This window comes from Hydractinia symbiolongicarpus, chromosome 2 (genome assembly GCF_029227915.1).
Source record: "Hydractinia symbiolongicarpus strain clone_291-10 chromosome 2, HSymV2.1, whole genome shotgun sequence".
NCBI lineage: Eukaryota > Metazoa > Cnidaria > Hydrozoa > Anthoathecata > Hydractiniidae > Hydractinia > Hydractinia symbiolongicarpus.
Genome location: NC_079876.1, coordinates 22,484,268 through 22,510,547, shown reverse-complemented (window position 1 = coordinate 22,510,547; position 26,280 = coordinate 22,484,268). Strand labels below are relative to the sequence as shown.

Below are 26,280 nucleotides of genomic sequence, written 5' to 3'. Positions count from 1 at the left end.
CTCGTTTTGTTATTTTATTTTTACAAATCGTGCTACCTTCGCTAGATTAATTTATAAAGAATTTCCGCGCCCGTAGGCGTAGGAAATTCTTTAAAACCGTCATTTTTTTCTTTCGGAGCATTTTTTGAGAAAAAATCGACCCTGGGATTTCACGTTGGTCCGTCACAGATGTAAACTTCGTACCCAGGCTCCTTAACTACTGGAAAGTCTAGTATTGACGCTTCAGGCTAAAATTGGTATTTGTTTTCGACAAAATTTGGCAGAGTTAACAAAAAAAGTATGTTGAACATAATGGTGACATAATAATTTTGATTTTTGTCACCTAAATATCATTTTAGGCCAAAATTGGTCCAAAAATTAGAACTACTTTATTTTCAACAAAATTTCGAACAGTTAACAAATAAAGTATGCTGAACATGATGGTGACATAATAATTTTGATTTTTGTCACCTAAATATCATTTTAGGCCAAAATTGGTCCAAAAATTAGAACTACTTTATTTTCAACAAAATTTTGAACAGTTAACAAATAAAGTATGCTGAACATGATGGTGACATCAAAATTTTAATTTCTTGTTACCTAAATGTCATTTTAGGCCAAAATTGGTCCAAAAATTAAAACTACTTTATTTTTGACAAATTTTGGCATAATTAACAAAAAAGTATGGTGAACATGATGGTGACATCAAAATGTTTGTTTTTTGCCACCTTAAATGTCATTTTAGGCCAAAATTGGTCCAAAAATTAAAACTACTTCATTTTCAACAAAAATTGGCAAAGTTAACAAAAAAAGTATGCAGAACATAATGGTGACATCAAAATTTTGATTTTTGTCACCTAAATGCCATTTTAGGCCAAAAATGGTCCAAAAATTAAAACCACTTTATTTTCGGCTAAATCTGGCACAGTTAACAAATAAAGTATGCTGAAAATGATGATGGTACAAAAGTTTGATTTTTTGTCACCTAAATGTCATTTCAGGTCAAAATTTATCCAAAAATCAAAACTGCTTTATTTTCAACAAAAATTGACACAGTTAATAAAAAAAGTATGCTGAAAATGATGGTCACATCAAAATTTTGATTTTTTGTCAACTAATGCCGTTTAAGACCATAAACGTTTCAATCGCAAGACTTTCAACCATGAATGATTAGGCTGTAATTTTTGTTAGCAATTTCTTTTAAAATGTGAGTTTATTATGACACGTTTCTATTTGTTTGCGTTTGTTGTAAGATATAATGTCACTGGTGTGCTTTATCTTTAGAGGTTCATGCACCAAACCCCTTCGAATGTTTGGCACAATAACACAACGAATTAGCAGGTTTTCATCAAATATTTTGGTAGCGCGCGGAAATTCTTAGAGCCCCCAGGGCTTCTTGTTATTTTTGAAATTCGTTTTCGCAACTTTTTGCGTTAACTTTTGCGAAAAATTCCACTATTTGCTATACTATTCAAACGTTTAAGGAATTGAGATTATATTTTTTCTACACGACGTGTATACTGCTCTGTACACGACGATTTATATCTTGTATGATTCCCTTATATATTCTTTTCATTGTATGTTATCGGGGAGATTAATACTCACGCGATATAATCCTCACACGCGAAAGATATTTTTGACGACATCATGAGCAAATTCATTTACGAAAGTGAGAAATTTCGAAAATTAATTTCGGAAAGGTATTGCCCAATGCTTACGTACTGTTTATTATTGGAAAAGCTCTTTTTACTTTTTACTTGTTTTTATGACAATATTTTTGTCATTATTTAAATATACTGTAATGCTGCAGACACATAATCAGTATATTTATTATTTCTCAAAAGCTCTGTTTTTTAAAAAAAATTCATGTATTGGATATAAAAGCAAATTAAATTATCTATAAGATAATATAAATAATAAATCTACATTTTTGTTTTCACTAAAACGTTCGAAACTCCCCTTGCTTTTTATTTTATTGCGTAATTTTTTTCAACCAGTTCATCAGTACCATAGCAACAATGCTTCGCTATATTTTTTCAAATAGTTGAGAGGATTTTCGGACGTTTTAGTAAAAAAACAAACACGTTAATTTATCTAGATAATTATATTTTCTTATAGATAATTTAATTTCTTTTATAACCCAATAAATAATTTTGTTAAAAAACCCAGAAATTTTGAGAAATAATGAATATACTGAATATGTGTCTGCCAATACAGTATCCTTAATTGCAAAAGTTGTTAATGTTTGACCGCTTGTTGTTCAGTTGTTGGCTTGAAAGTAGACTGTTTCAATTTAAAGTTTTAAAATACAAGTTTTACAGGGCGAGATTATTGTTTAATTTTTCTCTTTTAGTTGTAACAAATCCATATTTTCAATTGGAGCGAATTTTTAATGTATTGTGTAAACAGACTTGTAATATTTTCTAAAGCTGTATACACACTACGCATTTATTTTCAAATCTGCACTTTTTTATGTGGGGTTATATTATTTGTCTCCTAATGCGACCATGTGGGTATGGATTTGTGACGATCTGAATAGCAACGACGAACACAACGTTTTGCTTATATTTAAAAAAACAATTTAATTCCATTAAAGTAAAAAATAGGTGATGTATTATATGAGAACGTCATGTTGATTATAAAAAATAAAATTTAGTGGTAGCTATATCCTCTGGTTTAAGCAGCCAGTCAATGTCAATTTTACACGCTTTTTTTAAATAAGAGTCAGTAAAATCTGACTTGAGACTGCTTGTTCTTATTTTTCTAACCTTGGTAAAAGTGGAGGCTCCTGTTCTTTTAAAATAATTCTTATAAAAGGCATGTGGTATTCAAAAAAGTTCCTTGTTACTGTATTGAAATATTACGAAATGTTAAAGCTTTGAGGAATTTTCTCAAAGGTTAAAGTTATAACTAAAAGCCTTTTATTTAACCTTCCAGAAAGTTTTTTGCTTTTACAGTGCACACTCTTTTATTCTGAAAGCTTTTTAGTCTTGATATGTCAACTGATAAATTGGACTTCATTACTCCCAAAACAAACAGAACTGTTGCGGCGTTGAAAAGGGCATCGTCAACGGCATTTGGCGATTCCCCGTTCGTTATTCCTCCATCACCTTTGATGAAAAGACTCGGATGTGGTACATACGTTACAGTCTATAGGTAAATAGTTATTACCATGGTGGAGAGCGCTTTTGTTACCGATTTTGTTTAAATGTTTTTGCGTGGCGTTCGTGATAAATTTGGCAAAAGTCCTTGACACTTGAAAGTTCTTTTAAACAATTCAAAAGTACGCTTTTATTGTGGCGTTTAGTGCTTAGGTATGCTGCTTCATTCTCCGTCATGTATTGGTGAACAAAGAATTCCAACTAAAAGCATATTCACCTTCAGATTCAATTATATGTCAAGTTTAACATGGCAACTCAATTCAGTGGATATTCTCCTTGAGCAAAGTCGTGGATCTTTTCATATCATAAGCATTTTAACCGTTTCAAGCCTAAAATGAAAGTTTATTAAGCATACCCGAGCCCGTATTAAAAGTTTTATGTTTAAGAACAAAATGTATTGGAATAACCTTCTTTAATTGCTTCTGTTATGTGGTGGTGGTTACATAAAGTGTTTCCGTTACATTTAGATACAAACGACAAAAAGCTAACAGTGTGAACGCCTCACCTTGGGCGATCAAAAAAGCGAAGAAAGGACATGCAAGAAAATCAATCATAGAGAGGTTGACCACAGAAGGAAGGGTGTTGAGAGAGTTGAACCATCCTAATATTGTCGTTTTTAAGAAGCTGACCAAGACAGCACAAGGTACACTTTTCTGCTTTCCATCGTATTGGTTCCTATTTTTTTACAAACGTTTTGTTTCGTGTAAATATATTTTTTAGAACCGATTTTCTTTTTTTATTCTTGTTTACCCATATGTTATTTTTGGTTTGTTTCTTCTTTTAAAGTGATATTTTTTACCAGGCGATGTTTGTTTATCTATGGAAGACTGTGGAAAAGGGTTAGACGACATAATACACAAGCGACAAGAAACCGACGTCGTGGAGATGTTCACGCCGACGCAAATTATGAAGGTCACGTGGTACATCGCCAATGCAATAGACTATTTACACACGACGAAAAAGTTATTACACGGCGATATAAAAAGCGGAAACATTTTAATAAAACGCGATTTTGAACAAGTAAAACTGTGCGATTTTGGCGTGTCGATATTTCTAAATGACAATTTGTCGGGTCCGCGTGATCCGACAGCGACCTATGTCGGTTCTGAGCCATGGAATAGCAAAGAAGTGACACAGTCGAATGTAATAACAGACAAGGCTGATGTGTTTGCGTACGGGTTGGTTATATGGGAGATGTTAGCGTTGGATGTTCCTCACGTTGCCTTGATGTCGTACGGAGAAGGTGTGTCTTCTCTGAGTTTTATACATTCTTTAAAGTTTTTAAAATAGTTTTCAAAATGGTATGTACAAGATCTTTTTTGACTGATGCTCTATGTTGCTTAAATTTGCAGGCTCACCTGTTGCTTGTTGGCTATTTCTGCCTAGAAGGCCCGTTTTGCTTCCCGTGTTAACAATCAAACTTCTGTTTTAATCCAGGTCGCAATGTATAACTTCAGGCTGGCTGGAGCTTACAAGTTTCTTCGTTTCTTAAATTATTTGAGTCTATGATGTTGCTTATAAAAAAGCGTGTATTAATAAAATTTTGTGATCTGTTTCTTTTTTTTCTCTCTTGTTTTTAATGTTGTTTTACCTATTTTTATCTTTCCCTGTAGACTCGAGTTTGGATGGTAGCTTTTTGGAAAGTGATGACGGCTATCATATTCCTCAAGAATATTACGACGCGCTAGGTACGAGACCCGCCCTCCCAGAATACGAATTCTCCGAAGATTATGACCCTGCCATAGGTATGTCAATTTTTTCTATGTGTTGCCTAGTTTTCTCATTTTTTGATTTGTTAGGTAAAGGAGAATCAGTGCCCGCAAGGACGGTGAGTTTTAAAAAGCCTTTAATATTTAGTATATGACGTTGTAAGTGACTAATTTTTGAGAATTATGTATGTCTATCAAAATTTTGCGATAATATACTTTTATGAATTGGATGTCCTAAAATATCCTATTAGCCTTTAATTTCACGAAGTAAACAAAAAAGACGAAATTTGCGAAAAGTAGCTCCTTTAGGTTTTGCCAAATAATCTTAAAAACAGTCAAGAAAAATTGGAAAAAGAAAATCTTTGCAAAAGATACTGCTAGATACTACGTTGCAAATCTTTAATGCAAAATTAGAAAAAGTCATGTTCAGAGAAAAATCAAGAACATTCATAGTGCTTCATACTGTGTCTGTATTCTTTTAGGTACTTTTGTCTGTTGTACAGCGGAGGACTACACAAAAAGACCAAGCGCTCGAAACATAGTCGAATCTCTCACCGAAATAGTGAAGGACTTTGATATTGTGCTAGATTTAAAGTCATATGCTGAACCAACGTAGATAAACTATTTTACTAGGCGTAGTTTTCCATGTTAGAAATGATTTTAGATAAATGTGATTCAGAAAAAAAAATTTTATTGCCGAATCAAAACCGCGAATATTTCTACCTACAAAGGATATCATTGAAGAAGACTGTGAGACTGTCTTTGAAACTTTTCGAGGAACTTGCGAACTAATTCTACAAATATTATCTTAATTTTCTCGACATTCATCTGCGAATAATCACTTATTGGTGAAGCATTTTTATCTTTTAACGGTTGCTTGTGTTTAATAGTGTATTGCTGTTGCTGCATCAAATATGCAATTAAATTTTCATTTGTTTAAAATGTTTTCAGCCATTTTTCACTTTTTCACGCTTCTCGGTGAATGTTCATTTGTTCGTCAATTTGTTTGCATTGCGTGGGTATGAATCAATCTCTTTGGATAATTTTCAATTTATCGACTTTTAAATTCGATCGAATTCGATAGACAAGGAATATGCAATGTTTTATTTTTAGTAAAATCGATCGATTCGACCACATTCGTTTGAGTGGAAACTCGCCTTTAAATTGCCAAGTTGACATCATTCAACAAAGATTATGCAATGTTCTATTTTTAGTAACATCGATGCGATCGACGTCGTTCGATTCGATCACATTCGTTTGAGTTGAAACCTATGAAGTTAGATCGACGCCAATATTCCGATTTAGAAGTCGCCGAATCGACTTAAAAGTTTTGTCGTACGATTTCACAAAGTCGTCGAGTGGCTATTGGATTCGTCGATTCGTTACGATTAGGAAGACCTTTGAAGGATTTGTCGAGTCGTCAGTCCGGAGATAGCACAGAACACAGTTGTTCAATTGAGCCGTTTTCACGAAATCACTCGATTCAGAGCCGGCTACATGAAAACATCTCTCACATCTAATTGTTTTTCTACTCACTACGTTTTTGGTTTTTGGTTTTGTTGAAATATTTGGGGGACCACGTCTGTTTCATACCTAGTTCGCTTAAAACTCACGACAGGAAGAAAAATCGATATTTCGGTGTTATTCAATTTCCCAAACTCATGCAAAAGTGGAATGAGAACCAAAACAAAACAAGAAAACGGAGCGAAACCCGTATTCTACTTGGAGTGAAACATGCGTCGCCTTATCTTTAATGAACATTTGATAGGTCAATTACAATTGGAACAGCGGTGCATTATGAATAACTGCACACCTACATTCTTTTTGTGATACTTGAGAAGTCCATGTGCAGTTATTCATATATAAATTCGATAGGTGATTTCTTCGCATATTAAAACTTATAAAAAAGCCTGTATGTACCTAGTTCCATCTCTCGTCGTGAATTGCTAAATGTGAAGCGTTGGTTTTCTCGAAAAATGATGTGACAAACTATATGTATGAGTGGAAAATTGGCTTTAGAGTAATTTGTTACAACATAAGGAAGCTCAATTCGCTTCGGCTTTCGTAAGGCGACTATGATTACAAGGACGAGAAAAAAGTACCCGTTTGATACACTAACAATACCTTCTTCTTCAGTTTAAAAAGCATGTGATGTCAATTCAATATACAGGGTGACCACTCCTCCTTAAATTCCTTAAATAACCTTAGAAAAAGAAAATCTCCTTAAAAGTACTTAAATATACTTTAAAAAATTGAAATTTCAAGTATTCTCCTTATTTTCTCCTTATTTCCTAATTTTTCTGATCGTAACTTTTTTGGAAATGTGTTCTTGGATTGTTCATCACCGGTTAAATAAGACGTATTTCTCTGTTATCTAAATTTATATTTTCTATCTCTCAGGGCATAATTTATATGTATATTTCTATAATCTATATTATAATACCCGTATACGTCTGTCTGTCTGTCTGTCTGTCTGTCACGCAAAATGGTAGCTTAGCTGCGCAATAGCGAGAAGCACGCAATGCGGTATAAAAAGGACGGGCGAACCCGTGGATTTTCCACGGGCTAACTAGTATGTATAATTTTCTTATCATAGAATATAGTATGTAACATTAAAGATAGAGAACTAAAATTAGTTTTCTCCTTTTCTCCTTATTTTTTTATATTTTTATTCTCGTTTGCAGCAAAATATCCTTAAAAAATGTCAATTTGTCTCCTTAATTCTCCTTAATATCCTTACTTTTGTTCTCATTTTATTAGTGGTCACCCTGATATAGTGTTTTCCCTTATAGGCCAGCTATAAGACGCCATCGAAATGACATGACATTCATCAACAAAATTTCTAAGCCATGAGCAAAATATAATAAAAATTTCAAAAAGAGCAAATGTTTAGTATTACGTAGTCACTCACCGGAAGAGACCATGGAGCCTGGAAGAATTCATTCACGTCACTTCATTATAACCTCAAAAACTTTAAGTCAACTCATCTACATAAAAAAACAACGCCTCGCATCAAATTCCAAACTCGAAACTTTTCACGCAAAATAAAAATAGAAAAATCACCAAAAATGAACTAAGATATGAACAAACAAACGAAAAACATGAACAACGGAATGTTTTCTCACCAAGCTTTTCCAAATCCAGGGCAGTTTACAATATCATCCAAATATCTTTCTTGAAACTCAGTTTCATTCAAGTAACGGTCAGTTACTGGCAATGTCCAACATTTCAAACATGTATTAGCAAAAAAACGACGCTCTACACCATGTTGGAACTCTATTACGATAGTCACGCCATCGTACGGTATGTTTTGGTAGCCAGTGATGCATTGCAATATATCATGAAGAGTGATAGTGATGTCTCTCCAGACAATGTCTAAATCTTCATCAGAAATTATTGAATACTTTTTAATTCTTTGTCGTAGATCCAACTCCTTTATGCTGCGCTGAATTTACCAATCCAATAATTTCTGCGATTTGCTGCTCTGAGAAATTGTATGTTAATAATTTTTCTAAACTTTTTTATGATATCATGAACAATGGCCTTCTAACTTTGTTGGTATTGTATGATAATGGTGGTGGTGCAGCAGAATCCCCACAATAACCTTCCATGTTTACCTGAACACAGTCTCGTGCTTTTAAAGTAATGCAAGTAGGTCATCGGTAATCAACGATGGACAAATCAGCTGTGTTTGTGTAGTAATGTGTGCCAAACAGTCTAGTTTAGGGAGAACAAAATCATCATCAAAATCATCACTACCCTGAATACTACCAACACCTCTTTCTAACCTTCGCAAAGTATCTTCAATTGATGAACGGATGTATGTTCTAATATTGTCTTCAAGAGATAAAGTGTTATCGAAGTTATTCATCTTCTTTTTTTTTACAAACACACACAACAAAATACTCCACATAATATACGTTCACTCCACAATCACGTGTTGTTGCTGTAAGGAAGACATGCCGGTTTAAGGTAAACTCATGTTAACTTTACACGAATATAGAAAGTTCGTGTAAAAAAGTCATAGATAATGCTGCCAATAAGTCAACAGCAGATCGATTCGACGACTAGTCCAGTCGTTCGACGAATCAAAATACCACTCAATAACTTTCGACTTCAATCGTCTAATCGAGGTGATTCGCATGACAAAACTTCTAGAACGATTATTATTATTATTGAAATTATTTACCCAGGATAGCCTCTTCAGTCCCTATTGGCACTGCTATCAACGAGGGTCCTGCGAAGGGGGTCCTAGCGCATTTAAAGCTCCCATTTGAGACACGAAAGTCGTGCAAGCACAGCAATCGCTCAACTAGACAACCGCCTAAGATATCAATCCTATTCTTATGCTGAACGCTAAGCAGAAAGGATAGATTCACACTTTTATAGTCTCTGGCATGACTCGGCCGGGGTTTGAACCCAAGACCTCCCGCACTGGAAGCAAACGCTCTACCACAAGGCTATCAGTCGTATGTTGGATTTTACTTTTGATTTTGTTATCATATTTTATCAGATTTGTAAATAAATCGCTCTTATAACAGTACAGATAACCATCAACCGCAATGATACTAAAGTTTATATTGCAACTTGTAAAGAATAAAATCAAACGAGTAGTAGAGAGTGGATTATGAGAGTTTATTAGGAGATTTTCACGGTGCCTACGAATTCGTTTGAGTTAAGGAGCGGTTCGAGTTAAGGGGTTTCGAGTTATGGAGAGTCCACTGTACTTATTTCTACTCTCTTGATATTTACTCCGTTCTTCTATGTTGCTTGTATTTCGTGATGTTATACAGGATCTGTTTAGTTCGTTTTAAGCAACATAAACGAATTAAACATGAACTATCAGAAATGAACCACTATTTCGCTAACTTAACCGAAAACTTGACTAGTAAAGAAAACGTGAAGAGCAACTATGATAATTTGACAAAAAATCTTCCAGATGAAAATCGTACGCAAATATTTCGTATTAAACACGCGAACTATACTGAAGTGGTTAAAATCATAACAAACCTTAAAAATGATTTTTCTAGCGGGGATGACGATATTCCTGTACGATATATAAAACCCATTGCCGAAATTATAACGACCCTCTAGTAAACACCATCAATACCTCGATTGATGCTGAAATTTTCCCAAAACAATTGAAAATTGCAAAGGTATGCCCAATACCAAAAACAGATTATCAGTAATGTAAAAGAATATCGACCAATCTCAATATTACCTGTGTTATCAAAGATTTATGAGCGAGTCATTCTTAGACAACTTTGTTCCTATATTGAGACAAACGTAAAGGGCATTTAACCACCACGCTGTTACTGAAACAATGAACGGGAGTGAAGTCAATTTATCAATACTCATAGACAACTCTCAAGCATTTGACACTATGGACCACTCTATCTTACTTAAGAAACTCTTGAAAATGAACTTCGCAACGAATACATCTAAAATATTAGTAGTTATCTTATGGTTTACCAATACGTTCAAATTGAAGATAAGAGTTCGTCATTTCTACCTGTTTACTTCGGTGTGCCTCAGGGCAGTATATTAGGTGTTGTCTTGTTTAACCTTTACGTTGCAGAAATAGCAGAGCGTATGACACCTGCAACAATACAAAATGCTGACGACACGACAGTACACTGCAAGATTCAAAACATCTTTAAGTGTATTCCAGAGATTGTACGTGATGTAGATCAGCTTTCGTCGTGGTCACTTGATAACAACCTTTTTTTTAATCGTGACAAACTTTAGATTATTCTGTTTTCCCAGCAAGACCATGGCAAGACTGAGTTTTATGCACAACTTTGAGGATCACATTATCTCATCCGTTGTCGTCGGATATCTATTGAACTAAAATCAAGTGTAAAATTACTTGGTATTATTTTCGACCAACACCTTTCTTGGACTGACCAAGTAAACAACATCATCAGATCAGCTCATGGTACCCTCCGTGCTCTATGAAAGTTCAGCAGATGTACTCCTATGTCTGACAGGTAGACTTTAGCAGAAGCTGTAGTCCTTTTAAATTTAAACTTTTGCAATGTTGTGTATGGGCAAATGCCTAAGTATTTGATAGGCTTCAGCGAATTCAAAATCCGACTGCGTTTTTGGTCGTTGTGCTACGATGTTTGACGTAATTACCCTAAACTGGTTACCGATGAAAGAGCAAGTCGAGTATAATACAACAAAACTGGATAACCAATCGCAACATACGAACTATGGCCAAAATATTTGCTTGTAGAACGAAGAAGAAGTTTGCGTTCATCCTATCATGAATCAAACATTAAACAAAGCAATAATAAAACATTTCAACAACAAGCCACAGTTTATAACGAGCTACCACAGAATATAAAGAAAGTTAAAAGTTAAAAGTTTTTATAAATCAAAACTAAAGAATTTATTGGAGTCAAGGCACTTCCCAGGGCTTTTTTTACCCTGCAGTATTGCCTTTTACCTTTTATCCATGGGCTGGAAAACGCGTTCTGAAATTCATCGCCAGAATCTTTTGTTTTTTATCTCCACGCTTTTCCAATTTCCTGCTCGTTTAATTTTCTTGCGACCTGGAGATCTCCTGGAGATAACAAGATAAACACAAAATTGAGGTATTTTATTACGTTCTATTATCTGTCATTATGTTTGTAATCATTAATGAAACTATTCTGCTAACGAATCCTGGCTATCACCACTGTTTAAATTCATCTCGTGCCCGAGTCTTCACCCAAAAGAAGGCCGGGCATCCTTCCAGCATTTTCGAACTTTTTCAGCAAACATTGCAACCATTTTTCACATATTTTCTTTCTGTCATTTCTATGACATTAATTCTCATATTATCAGGAGATATTGAACAAAATCCAGGTCCGTATAGCTTCGTTTCCATTATCAGAGCGACCTTTCATCAGGGGAACCAAAAATTTGGTACTACAAGAGGTACTCAGTGCACGTGTATAGCTTTGTATGGCATTTGTTTTTCTGTAATAAAGTCGATTGCAAGATGGAATGAAAATGATTTAGAACAGTGGTTGAAAAAGGTGATTTGCTATACATTTGATTTGCTATATATCATTAGCTTCATTGACATATATCATTAGCTTCATTGACAAAGTTTTATAGCCGCCCGGCTTTCTTGTTTAAATAAAAACGCTAGATGAAGCTGCAAATATATTTTACATTAGAAAAAACATAAAAAAATGTCGCCAGAAAAAATAAAATTTTACAATAATAAACTTTTTTTTGCATGGCGTATAATATTATTTTTGGTTTTATGCTATCTTATTTTGTTCTTTTTACCGGAATTTTTCATTTTATTGCCAAGGAGGTGCAGTGGAATAAAATAATTAAAAAAAAGTTACAAATGTCTTATATACAAAATAATTCTTCCTTTCTTAATCTCCTACCAGCCACCGAATCCATCATTTTCTAAAACGTAAAGTGATCCAGTAATCAAAAGAGGACAGCTTTTTATAATCGAGCAGTGCGCTCCTCCCAACAAAAGTGGATTGCACGGCTCACTCTGTCACATCTTAAAAGCGATTAAAAAGAATGTCACTGGTAATATCACTTAGCGAATTAGGAAGAAGACTTGCACACCAAAGAAAAGTTCCACTTGTCAAGGATGATTTTACTCACCGGGGAGGAGTTTTTCCATCAATTTCTTAACGTGCTTTTTCACCATAGCTTCTATGATTTTCTTTTCTGTCTTGTTGTTACAGAAGCCGATCGTTTTGCACATCTGACCTGGTTTGAACTGTTCGAAATGCTGGAAAGCTGAACGAAATTTTGTCACGATATCCATACACTAAATATATATAAATGTTTTTACTCGCCAGGTTGTTTCACTCGCGCAAACATATTGATCTTAATGATCTTTTAAACTTCTAAAATTCTTTTTGAATAATATTTTTCCAACTTAACGTTAAATTCGATAACCAAATTTAGGTTTTTGACACTATCTCGCCAAACAAACTTATCTCCGTGCGTAGTTTTAAGCGTAAAAACAAAAATTCCCACCTGCGGCGTGTCCAAAATGGAGCACATTTGATCAAGTGTTATAGCAAGAAGTTCCATGCTATCGTTCATTTCTTTTAAACCACCGACTAAGCCTATAGCAAAAGAAACTCATCAACCATCGTTGAATAAAACCTTACTGAACACCGGAATTACTATAGGCCGTGCACAAATTTAAAGCACCTGGCGGAGCCATAGGCTGTACTTCTGCCACACATCACGAATTCACTTACCCCGTTCAAACATATTGCACACCTTGCATTTATTACGATGGTAGGGTGGTTTTGGTTGGTTTTTAAAGCATGTTCCATTTTCTGTGTCGTTAAACGTAATAACGTCGGATAATTGACGTTCGGTTTTCTCGAAGATACGATAGAGAGGGTTGCACTATGTATGAAAAGATAAAAAAAGAAAACTAACTTAAAAATGAGTGTCGGTCCAGAAGTTACGAATTATTTTTCAACTATGATTTTGGTATTGTCGTCCAATCTCAACGCCAGACAAGATACAAAATACCCTGGACACGAGACTAAAAATCTGCGATCTTTTCCTCAAGCAAAAAAATTTTGTGTCACGCAAGCCATACACTACTCAGAAAATATCTTACTTTTGATTCGATTTGATTTTTCTGACAAAACTCGACCAGCTCCCCTTTTGCCGTCGTCCACAACTTCATGGCACCGCCCCCTGCTGTTTCGTGAACAGTTTTGACGAATGCACAGAGGGAAGAATCACGTGCTGGCGGGGAAAATGAGACAAAAAGAGAAGTGAAATGAGATGGTTGTTGAGTGGAATTGCACAGTTTTAATCTTTCACAGACATCTCCAGGTTCGACACCTTCTTCGACAAGTTGGACGACCTCATCAACTTTGTCAACAATTTCATCGCACTAGTTAAAATAAAAATGAATATTTAATTTTTATAATGGCGGCTCGAGTAACGGAAAACCATTACTACACAGACATGACTTTACATTTAAATTTTTAATATAATCGTTAGTCCATAAAAACTGCACAGAAGTCCGCCCGCTGCTTCTCGCAGTTACCATTTTGGCTCACAGACAGAAGGTTGTGTATTATAATAGAGATACACAGTTTCGAAAAAAATTAATTCAAAACGCAACAGGTTATGTGAAAGGACTACCAATAAACATGCCGTTCAGAGATTCGACCATGTTTTAGTATACTCACTACTTCGGTTGCAATCTTGATCGGATACAAAGCACACATGGCTTTGACAGCCTTCTCGACAGTTTCCAGGCTCGCATTCACTGTTTTTACTTCCCATGTTATAAAAGTAACAATTGTCTTACAAATTGTGCAACCAATTCCATTTTTGAAGAGGCCAGTGCCATTACCGAAGCGTTTAGTCATTGCTTTTTCTATTTTTTTCGCAATCTGAAATGTAATAATACATCGAGATAACGCAAACTGTTACCGTTTTTACTTGCGCTTGTTTTCGTCATTGTTACCACTTTTTTGCAGAGTGAAATTTAAACACTTTTGATGATAATTTTAAACTTAAATTTAGAACAATCACAGTACACGCTTGTTTTTAATAAGTACCATAAAATATTTAATGCCACCAAAATTCCTTTATTGCTGTGACTTTCCTTGGTTGTAAATGATTTGAGCTACGCATTGCTTATAAGATGTTGTTTGTATAAGTAAATCCGTATATTTTTGTGATAAAAAGTGAAATATATATGTTTCCAAAGATATTAAGGGATATTTGAGCAATTAAGGGATATTTGAGCAATTAAGGGATATTTGAGCAATTAAGGGATATATTTGAGCAATTAAGGGATATATTTGAAAAATTAAGGGATATTTGAGCAATTAAGGGATATTTGGGCAATTAAGGGATATTTGAGAAATTAAGGGATATTTGAGAAATTAAGGGATATTTGAGCAATTAAGGGATATTTGAGCAATTAAGGGATATTTGAGCAATTAAGGGATATTTGAGCAATTAAGGGATATTTGAGCAATTAAGGGATATTTGAGAAATTAAGGGATATTTGAGCAATTAAGGGATATTTGAGAAATTAAGGGATATTTGAGCAATTAAGGGATATTTGAGCAATTAAGGGATATTTGAGCAATTAAGGGATATTTGAGCAATTAAGGGATATTTGAGCAATTAAGGGATATTTGAGCAATTAAGGGATATTTGAGCAATTAAGGGATATTTGAGCAATTAAGGGATATTTGAGCAATTAAGGGATATTTGAGCAATTAAGGGATATTTGAGCAATTAAGGGATATTTGAGCAATTAAGGGATATTTGGGCAATTAAGGGATATATTTGAGCAATTAAGGGATATATTTGAAAAATTAAGGGATATTTGAGCAATTAAGGGATATTTGGGCAATTAAGGGATATTTGGGCAATTAAGGGATATTTGAGCAATTAAGGGATATTTGAGCAATTAAGGGATATTTGAGCAATTAAGGGATATTTGAGAAATTAAGGGATATTTGAGCAATTAAGGGATATTTGAGAAATTAAGGGATATTTGAGCAATTAAGGGATATTTGAGCAATTAAGGGATATTTGAGCAATTAAGGGATATTTGAGCAATTAAGGGATATTTGAGCAATTAAGGGATATTTGAGCAATTAAGGGATATTTGAGCAATTAAGGGATATTTGAGCAATTAAGGGATATTTGAGCAATTAAGGGATATTTGAGCAATTAAGGGATATTTGAGAAATTAAGGGATATTTGAAAAATTAAGGGATATTTGAGAAATTAAGGGATATTTGAGCAATTAAGGGATATTTGAGCAATTAAGGGATATTTGAGCAATTAAGGGATATTTGAGCAATTAAGGGATATTTGAGAAATTAAGGGATATTTGAAAAATTAAGGGATATTTGAGCAATTAAGGGATATTTGAGCAATTAAGGGATATTTGAGCAATTAAGGGATATTTGGGCAATTAAGGGATATTTGAGAAATTAAGGGATATTTGAGAAATTAAGGGATATTTGAGCAATTAAGGGATATTTGGGCAATTAAGGGATATTTGGGCAATTAAGGGATATTTGGGCAATTAAGGGATATTTGAGCAATTAAGGGATATTTGAGCAATTAAGGGATATTTGGGCAATTAAGGGATATTTGGGCAATTAAGGGATATTTGAGAAATTAAGGGATATTTGAGCAATTAAGGGATATTTGAGCAATTAAGGGATATTTGAGCAATTAAGGGATATTTGAGCAATTAAGGGATATTTGAGAAATTAAGGGATATTTGGGCAATTAAGGGATATTTGGGCAATTAAGGGATATTTGGGCAATTAAGGGATATTTGAGAAATTAAGGGATATTTGGGCAATTAAGGGATATTTGGGCAATTAAGGGATATTTGGGCAATTAAGGGATATTTGGGCAATTAAGGGATATTTGAGAAATTAAGGGATATTTGAGAAATTAAGGGATATTTGAGCAATTAAGGGATATTTGAGCAATTAAGGGATATTTGAGCAATTAAGGGATATTTGAGCAATTAAGGGATATTTGAGCAATTAAGGGATATTTGAGCAATTAAGGGATATTTGAGAAATTAAGGGATATTTGGGCAATTAAGGGATATTTGGGCAATTAAGGGATATTTGGGCAATTAAGGGATATTTGAGAAATTAAGGGATATTTGAGAAATTAAGGGATATTTGAGAAATTAAGGGATATTTGGGCAATTAAGGGATATTTGAGAAATTAAGGGATATTTGAGAAATTAAGGGATATTTGAGAAATTAAGGGATATTTGAGCAATTAAGGGATATTTGAGCAATTAAGGGATATTTGAGAAATTAAGGGATATTTGAGAAATTAAGGGATATTTGAGCAATTAAGGGATATTTGAGCAATTAAGGGATATTTGAGAAATTAAGGGATATTTGAGAAATTAAGGGATATTTGAAAAATTAAGGGATATTTGAGAAATTAAGGGATATTTGAAAAATTAAGGGATATTTGAGCAATTAAGGGATATTTGAGCAATTAAGGGATATTTGAGAAATTAAGGGATATTTGAGCAATTAAGGGATATTTGAGAAATTAAGGGATATTTGAGCAATTAAGGGATATTTGAAAAATTAAGGGATATTTGAGCAATTAAGGGATATTTGAGCAATTAAGGGATATTTGAGAAATTAAGGGATATTTGGGCAATTAAGGGATATTTGGGCAATTAGGGATATTTGAGAAATTAAGGGATATTTGAGAAATTAAGGGATATTTGAGAAATTAAGGGATATTTGAGCAATTAAGGGATATTTGGGCAATTAAGGGATATTTGGGCAATTAAGGGATATTTGAGAAATTAAGGGATATTTGAGAAATTAAGGGATATTTGAGAAATTAAGGGATAAAGGTGTGGAAAACAAATTATTGGTGTACAATTATGCATTTTAAAATATTGGGGAAATTTGAAGCGAAAGCTGTTAAAGACCTACTTTTTGGGGAGAATTTTAAAATTAAGGAGAATTTAGGAGAATTTAGGAGCCTTGAAAAGACGTTGCAACTCTAAAAAGACAATTTTAAAAGAAGCCGCCATAAGCACTAAAAGTAATAGTTTTTCATTGGACCATTTTGGGAGTAATTTCGTTCGCCAAAAACAGAATTCCTTTAAGCAAATGTCTGCAAAAAACCTGGACCTGAACAAAAATAGATTCGAATAAATAGACCGTTGGCATAAAGAGCAAATTTACCTTTTCAAACTTTTTACCAAATCTTTTAAATCCTTTCCCAATTTTTTTAACAAATCCTTTCATCATAGGATCTTTGAGAATTTCTTTCCTCATCTTATCGAAGTCCAGTTCAGGAATTTTTAATTTATTCAAGCCCATCTCTTGCCTCATTTTATCGATATCAAATCCCGCCATTTTTAAAATATCTCCACCAACTTTTTCTCTAATTTTATCCAGACCCATTTCTTTTTTCATCTTATCATCATCATCATCGAGGTCCAGTCCAGGAAATTTCAAGTGTTTAAATTCCGTCATACCAAAATCAGGTATTTTAGTCTTCTTCATCGCCGATTTAATCTGAAGTAAAACAAACATAATAACATCATAATAACTGCAGGGAGCAGATGCAGAAACACACACCTCGTAGGAGGGTGGTAATACTTATAAAAAGTTACCTTGCGTCCCGAATGCCGAACCCCACCCTGTAGAGTCCTGGGATCCAGGATTCCACTTCCCCGTATGCCACAAATCTTTCCTAATGCTAAAGTTGTTATTTTATTGCACAACCCAAACGTTCCTTACCTACCAAAATAATTGCAATACAAGAAATACAAGGATGTAAAAGTAACCTTTTTTTCAATTTTTTTTCCACTTGGAAAATATTCATTTCCCAAAAAGCCTCTAAGTATACTTTTACCGACAGATTCGCGTAAATCAAAGTCGATATCTGGCGCAATAGGTTTAGTTGGGACAGTTGGAAGAATTGGTTTTATTGCTTCATCATATGCAGGACCATAGTCAAAATTTTCTTCGGTGTTATCAGCTATAAGGTCCGTGTTTTCTCCATCTTTAACCCATGCTGGTTGATCAGGATAGCTTGAGTTACCTGTTTCCCGCGAATCAATAGGTTCTTCATCAACACCATCACTTGTGTCAGTTTTCGTATACTCGTCCTTGTGTTCGCCATGACTCTCATACGTGTCATCGCCTGTATCAGTTTCATCGTCATCTTCATCATTTTTCTCATCGTAGTCATCTTCTTCTTCTTCTTCGTACTTTCCATCAACATCGGTTCCTAAAAAAATAGGAGCATTAAAAAACAACAACAACAGCAGCAGCAGCAATAAAAACAACAATACAATAAAAACAACAATACAATAAAAACAGCAATACAATAAAAACAACAAAACAATACGTACAACAATACAATAAAAACAACTACAGCAGCAAACGAGCAATAGCAGCGATGACGACAACAGAAAAATGACACCGACACCGACAGTACTCGTACAGGTGGTCAGTGACGCAACATAATAAACATAACAGCATTTTTCTTTTTTACCTTTTTCTTCACCATCCTCATCGGTTATTTCAACCTTCTCTCGATTCTCGTGATTATCGCCCATACTTATTTTTGCGATGTTCATAAACCAACGGACGAACAACGGAAAACTTATGTTAGAATTTCTTTCCTTGGTATAGTTGACTTGAATCCAATGGTGGTGGTGGTGACGGTGGTGCGTGAGGTTGCTATAGGTACGGTTGTGATGTGTGTGGTGGCCATAATGATGTCTATGCGAATGATGTCTGTGGCGGCCATGATGACCTCTGCGATGTGGTCTAAAGTGGCGAGGCCAAAAGCGATGGTGCCAGGGCCTAAAAGGATGGTGTCTCGGTCTGAAGGGATGATGTCTTGGCCTCAAAGGATGGTGCCTTGGTCTGAAAGGATGCTGTCTTCGTCCAATGGGATGAAGTCCGAATACTCGATGACTTAATACACTACGATGGTAGGGGAACTTTTTAAAATTCCTGAATGTTACCAACCGAAATTTTCGAGTCGATGATTTATCTTCGTCAGTAATTGTTTCATTGTTGCAAAGTTTTAATTTCTCACAAACATCCCCTGGCGTAGTGCCATTTAATATCCATTGTATGATATTGTCAATGTACTCAACAATATCGTTACACTAAAATGAACGGAGTAAATAATTAAAACATTAGTACTACGTACTAGTTTTTACAAGACGTTGATCTATCCCTGTCATCACTATGTATGGCAAATTTGCTTGCACGGAAGACATGTGAAAAAAGGCTTACGAAAATTGACAAGATAACAAAATCTTGAAAAAATTCCAGTGTCCTTGAGCTTCAAAATAACACCATATTATCAGAGACTGTTTGTTTTACCTTGAGGGTAAGTGTAAATCTAACAAAGGTTTTCTATTATTCCTAATTTTTCGCCTTATTTTTTTCTGGTTTTCCCTATTTTTTCCTGAAAAACATACACACGCACATATTAAGGCATTCTTGCACGTTTCTCAGGGCCTTCTTTCTAGGTCGTATGCCTGTACCCTACGTTACAAAACAGCTTACCACTTCTACTTGAACTTTAAGAGGAGCTAAAAGTTTGCACAAATACTCGATCCCCGCCTTCACTTGAGCAGATGTCTTTTTCAAAACATTGATTTCAAATTTAATAAAATCCACGACCGTTTTGCATCCTGTACAAACAAACGACTTTGGAGACTTTCCCATGAAAGCAATTTTAGCTTCGCTAGGTGAAGATATGAAGCGACACACATCAATGGCTGAAATATCGTTCCCAATCATTGCAATAACATATGGAACATGTTTTTTAAAATGTTCACACTGAAAGAAAAAATATACTGCATATACATATATATTTAGTTATATTATATTTAGTTTAGCCCCTATTCATACTATTCGTACTGTTATCAATTAGGGTCCTGCGAAGGAAGTCCCAGTGAATTTATAACTATCCTTCTAGCTACGGAAACCGTGCAAGTAAAGAAACCGCTCAAATAGACCATCATTCAAAGTTAAAAATACAAAAACAAATTTGAAAAGTAATGTAACATTTAAAAGGGTTGACTCCTTCAAAACAACTCTCTTATTCACATTAGATATCAAGTATAACAATACTGTTCTTCACAGGCTGGTAACAAGTGCATGACTAACATTATGAAGTTTGGTTTGTCATTCTAATCTAGGTTACTGTAATACACGTTTTTGATAAGAAGCCTAAGCTACGTTAAGCCTGGAGTTTCTTAAATATTTTGATAATTTGAGCTTCTTAATTTTTTTGTGGCGTTTTTGTGGTGTGAACTACGGTTACATTTCCTATGTTTGTTCGTAATTTTTTAAGCGTTTTATAATAATATGATTCAGTACAACATAATATATATTTATGCATCTATTTCACGAAAACTATTTTTATTGTGTCTCCTTTCTGTTGCATGTATGAGTTATAAGTTTCTTAATGTTAAATTTTCTTAGCCTGTTAAAAATACAGAATGGAGCCTTGACCCGTTTGTGGGGTGTGAAGAAAAAAGAATGCTGTCTTAAATTTAGACATTTAGAAACAGATCTCTTCAATGTTTATAAAATATCTTTAATTTCATTCCGAAAAAATCGATGTAAGCTAACATACCTCGCCTGTAAACAACCGACATAATTTTGATGTGAATAAATTATAAGAACTTAGATCTCCTTTCCATAAAGCATCTTTGTTTTCTCTCACTATTGAGACATACGTGAGACAAACTGAGTTCTTTTGCATCACACCAAGTCCGGAGACGTACAACAGTGATCCGAGGATCAGAAGAAAAGCTTCTCTCATACTGGCAGCCAATTAATCTATAAATATAGTAAAAAAACAAACATGTTTCTGTATTTTATCCAGCAAGGTTTATCTGCTCATTACAATAAATAACTAGACTTAGGAGTGTAATTATTCACCCATGACAACCTCTTCAGTTCCTATTGGCACTGTTATCAACAAAGGTCCTGCGAAGGAGGCTAAAAAGTCATAAAACAAAGGGAAATGTGTAAATTAACGCCAAGAAAAAAATTTGAATTTAAAAGGAATTTAAATACCAAAATCTTGGACAAGATATGTATCAATATCCTTCTTCCACCCAACTTTAAAGCTGAATTTTGAACCACTGCTTTCGCTGTAGCACTGGGTGTGGGAGGAATGGGGTGTTAAAACTTATTATTTGTTTACTAATTTATGTCCAAGATTGTTGCTATAACATATTTTTTTATAGCAATTATAAAACTATGAAAATAAGAAAATTTATTCAGTTCAAATCTGTTATTTATTGTAGGGATTTAAAGTAGTCCCCAACCTCTATGTGGACGTGCTTATAGCAGCTTAAACACTATAATATTGTAAACAAATATTAAGAATATAGAAGGAACAATGTCAATTGCCAGTAACTTATTTTTGGACTTCTGTTGTTGTTTTTTTAGCTACTCTGTGTTGGAAAACGGAAGTAATATTTTTTTCAATTTCTTAGTAGAAGCTGATATTTTAAGGAAATTTTTTACACGGACACACAAATGCAATGGCTCCTGCTGAGATAATTTAACATTTGTTTTCGAAACACATCAGGTTTAATTCTACGAGCTGATGTAAAGAACTTTGAAAACGCTTAAACTTTGGGGATATATGAGAAATTATATTTTAATTTGAACAGTACAATAACATATTTTCTTTTTGCAGATTAACTCCAAAAATTTTTTTTAAATATTTTACTATTGTAACGTCTTTACTTGTAGATGGAAAATATAAATATACATGGAACAGGCCTCTGATTTTTTTTCATTTGAGTTTTGGTTTCGAAAAAGGTGCCTTCTATTACTGAGATTTTTTACCAAGGATAGCCTCTTCAGTTTCTATTGGTACTGCTATTAACGAGGGTGCATTGGTGCATTTAAAGCTCCTATTCAAACTACGAATACAATTGCTCAACTAGAAAACTGCCTAAGATATTAATCCTATTTTCATCTTAAACGCAAAGCAGAAAGGATTGATTCACACTATTATAGTCTTTGGCATGACTCAACAAGGGTTTAAAGCCAAGACCTTCCGCACTGGAAGTGAATGCTCTACCAGTCGGCTACCAGTCGCTTTGGGTGTTATCTCAAAATCTACTAAAATTCTGCAATTACTTACATAAATATAAAATGAACTAAAAACATTTTTTATAAGAAGCAGAAAATGTTGTTTAGCCTGAGGTGATTTATTTTTTTCATTTTTTATTTATTTTCTAGTACACTAAAAATATTTGCCAGGTAAATCTTTTTTGAAATTACAACGATAGATTCGACGAATATTTATTTATGTTTTTGTGTTTTTTAGTAAAAAATGATATCAGTAAAAAATCAGCATTGCCAAAAAAAGTTACGACATTTTTTTCACTGTCATTGACTATAAAAAAAAAAGGTCTGCAAGTATGTAAAGGATTAGTTTTCCCTATTGTTCCATCCCACTTTTTTTATTTTTCCCTGACTTTTCTAAACAACCATAAAATTTTCTAGGTTTTTGACTTAATAAAGCCGTTTGATTCTAAAGGAAAAAAAAGAACAAAAAGAAACAAAAACCATTTTCCAAACAAAATAAAATATAATATAACCTTAAAAACCTTCACAAAAAAATAGCACTTTACCTATCAAAATTCAATGTGTCCAGCCAGAACAACGATAAAGATAAACTAAAAGCAAAGTGTAAAAATAATTAATTATATCAACGCTTTGACATCACAACGCCACGTGATCTTGACAAGATGACGTCAAGAAGGAGTTGACATAAAACACCTTACTTGTTCAAAGCAAACAATAAAAGACAACTTTAATTACTTTCAAAATACGCTTGTTGAAAAGCAAATGTTTATGTAACTGCTTACTTCAAGTGCTCTGTGTCTGTTTAGAACAAAATATTTTTTTGAATAATTGCTAACCCCAGCTTTTTTAAAATCTTTTTATAACCCAAAACGAGTTTGATAAATATTATTTTAATTTATTTTTTGTGGGCAAAAGGGTCATATGAGATTACACGATTTCCACAAAAATAGCATATAATAGGAGAAAACATATGTTTTACACCATGTGTGCTTTAGTGTTAAACACGCGAAAAATGGGCATTTAAAGGCCTTTTATCACTATCATTTATTGATACAACTGTTACAATATTTTGTAATGTTTCTGAAATGTCTAAATGTAGCTATACATAGAAGAACTATTGTTCTTACTTCACTTCTGAAATTAATAAACTTTTTTTTTTCATTTGATATTTATTTCATGTTCCTTTATAAAGTGAAATAGTTTGGGCTTTATTATTATTCTCAGTCTTCAACTAATTCATAGTTAACGTAAGTGCACAGAGACAATTGATTGTCCATTTACTCATCCATTTATAAAACTACCCTTAAAGTTGTCCTCCTCTACACATTTGTGGCAAAATGTTTTTCTAATGATAATCAAATTGTCTTTATGCTAAGAAATGTAATTTCATATAAAAGGTTTTTTATTTTATCAACGCGAGTCTGAAAACGGAAACTTAGGGTACAGTTATCAAATAATAATCATAAGATATCACATTCATGGTAAAATGATTTTTGTAATTATTGCAAAAAAAGTATGCTACACTGAAAGTAATGCCCAAATTATTTATATACAGATCATGCACAAATAAACCATTACAACTTATACATAAAACTACCTGTATGTACAAATCTGTTAAAAACAAAAATTTGGCTGCTTCGGTCGTTATTACACAGATAACCTTACAAATATTTAAAAACTTAAAACTTTATACATAATCAGACACCTAATAACCTGCCACATAAAATAGCTAACATCTTCGAAATTCATGAACATTAGACATGTTTTAGCCACAAAAGCAATGTATTTTTCAGGTTAAAACTTTTGTTAAAACTTTCAGCAAAATGTTCGACTTTACCGCTTATACTTTTTAAAAAAAGAAGCTAAAACAATTTTCACAATTTTCCCAGGATGACAAAACAGCTTCTTCCTGGAAATTTTATGTGTAGATGTGATGAATTTAGTACAAACGTTGGTGTACATCAGAATCATGTACTTAGTTCTTTGTTGCAAATGATTTGCTTTCTATAGGGGAGTCAATGAAATAATAAGTTAAAGGTTTGTGAAGTGAAAGAAAGGACTAAAAGAGGAAGGTTGTGTAAAGTGAATGCAGCAAAGTCTAAAATCATGATTAGTAGCATCAAAGCTAAATGTAACCTTGTAGTTGGAAAGTGTTTTTTTGGAGTTTGGGTAGGAGGTATGCTTAGAATCACAATTGTAATTACATAATTTTACAGATGTGGATATTTGTCTGTGTCTTCCCTTCCCTAGTGGTGAGAGGGCTGAGGCAACCATGTTTGTTGTTTTGCCTTATTTACCTTGCCTTTCTCTCTAGTACTGAGCTGCACTTCATTAGCCCCATGATGGAGCAATGCGTTGGGAGTTTGTTTTAGGTAATTGTAGTCTTGTATATGAAGTAAAGTAAGTAGTTTATAAACGTTTATTTGGTGAACAGGATTTAAAAGACTATTTTATTGGTTAAGACAACAAAAAAAATCACAATTTAAATAGATAATATGCAATACAGTGTAGCTAGTAATATCAGTACCACTATTTAGAATAACCAGGAGACCACACTATAGAAGAATGTGAGGCCACCTTTAATACACCGAACTATGACCAGTGACAATTTAGAGATATCTATAAAAAATAAGGTCCATCAACTCTAGGTAATTAAAAAAGGGAAAAAATAAAACTAGAAACAAATAAACACACACAAAGACACAACATAATCACACAACAAAAATTACACAACAAACATTAATGTATACACATGTATATAAAAGTATTAAAGGGGTAAAATGAGCTATTGTAGGTTATAGGATTGTTAAAGTAAAGCTGTCAGTTTTTTCCTCAAAACATTAGAAGACAGATTAAGAAAGAACAAATTGTAGTCTTTGATGAGCCTGTTCCATGACCGGATTGATTGGAAACGAATTGAATTAACACTATATGATACCGTTTGAATTGAAGGAACCCTAATAAGACCGTTACTATGACCACAAGTACCATATGTAGAGAAATCACCATCAAAAGTGTCAATGAGAGAGAATGGATGAGATACAGGATTAAGAGGTGATATTTAGGTTGTATGTAAGCATTGCAAAGACGAGATTATAGACAATTAATTATTTTCAGCTCTAATAGTGTACACCAGTGGCAAATTAGAGATAGTTAAGAACTTCTGTTACTTAACTGATACGTGGGTAGTGAAGGAATGTTAGAAGATGTGTAACTAAGGTTCATAAAGTTACTTTTTCTATAAGTAGCAGATTCTTGTAGATTGAGGTAAAATGTGAGGCCTGCGTAAGAAATGTATGTTGTACAGTAGTGAAACATGGGCATGGAAGCAGGAAGATCTTGGCCATTTAGTAAGTAATATTGTTACCATTTGTTGGCGGTGATGCATACTTTGTACTTGGAATCGAATACTTGCGCTACTTCCTAGAACGAGTACATCAAATGCAAGCAGGATTAACAATTTACAAATCACATTGTCGGAATGCTAATGGTAGTTATGGTGTAGTAGGAGGACCTCATGAAGTTAAGTAAAGAACGTAAAATTTTTAAATAAAAATAAAAACGACAAGATTTATCGTTACATTCTTTATTCAAAGCTTTCAGTAGGGATTTCGGCTGAGTAACCAGAATTTGCAATCTTCGTCTGTCAAAAACGTCTACTAAAAGAAGAACTGAACCAGAAGACTTCTAGACTTCCACTCTAAAATTTGATTCAACCTTCTCAAGGAAAACCTGAAAGCAAGATTAAATCGTGTCGATTTTACTCATACTTGTTGTCTATTTCTTGTTCAAAACGATCGAGTA

The 26,280-nt window shown here is 33.7% G+C and overlaps 2 protein-coding genes across 3 annotated transcripts; one reads left to right on the top strand and one right to left on the bottom strand.

Annotated features, from left to right (window-relative positions):
- Positions 1-2,797: 2,797 nt before the first annotated feature.
- Positions 2,798-9,950, top strand: LOC130630199 (lymphokine-activated killer T-cell-originated protein kinase-like). Of its 2 annotated transcripts, none has more exons than XM_057443598.1 (5): positions 2,798-3,135; positions 3,608-3,783; positions 3,943-4,383; positions 4,754-4,885; positions 6,064-9,950. In XM_057443598.1, exons 1-5 carry the CDS (start codon positions 2,975-2,977, stop codon positions 6,108-6,110), a joined length of 957 nt encoding a protein of 318 aa, XP_057299581.1. In that variant the 5' UTR covers positions 2,798-2,974; the 3' UTR covers positions 6,111-9,950. The 2 variants fall into 2 exon arrangements, with proteins under 2 accessions (XP_057299581.1, XP_057299580.1); XM_057443597.1 differs by lacking the exon at positions 6,064-9,950 and adding an exon at positions 5,332-5,556.
- Positions 9,951-11,991: 2,041 nt separating this feature from the next.
- Positions 11,992-23,138, bottom strand: LOC130630194 (uncharacterized). The gene is made up of 12 exons (XM_057443593.1): positions 23,022-23,138; positions 20,999-21,204; positions 19,921-20,196; positions 18,890-19,514; positions 18,177-18,622; positions 17,569-17,904; positions 14,041-14,247; positions 13,458-13,739; positions 13,084-13,237; positions 12,854-12,945; positions 12,473-12,641; positions 11,992-12,262 (listed from the first exon to the last, which is right to left on the bottom strand). Exons 2-12 carry the CDS (start codon positions 21,185-21,187, stop codon positions 12,237-12,239), a joined length of 2,802 nt encoding a protein of 933 aa, XP_057299576.1. The 5' UTR covers positions 21,188-21,204; positions 23,022-23,138; the 3' UTR covers positions 11,992-12,236.
- Between the last annotated feature and the right edge of the window lie 3,142 nt (positions 23,139-26,280).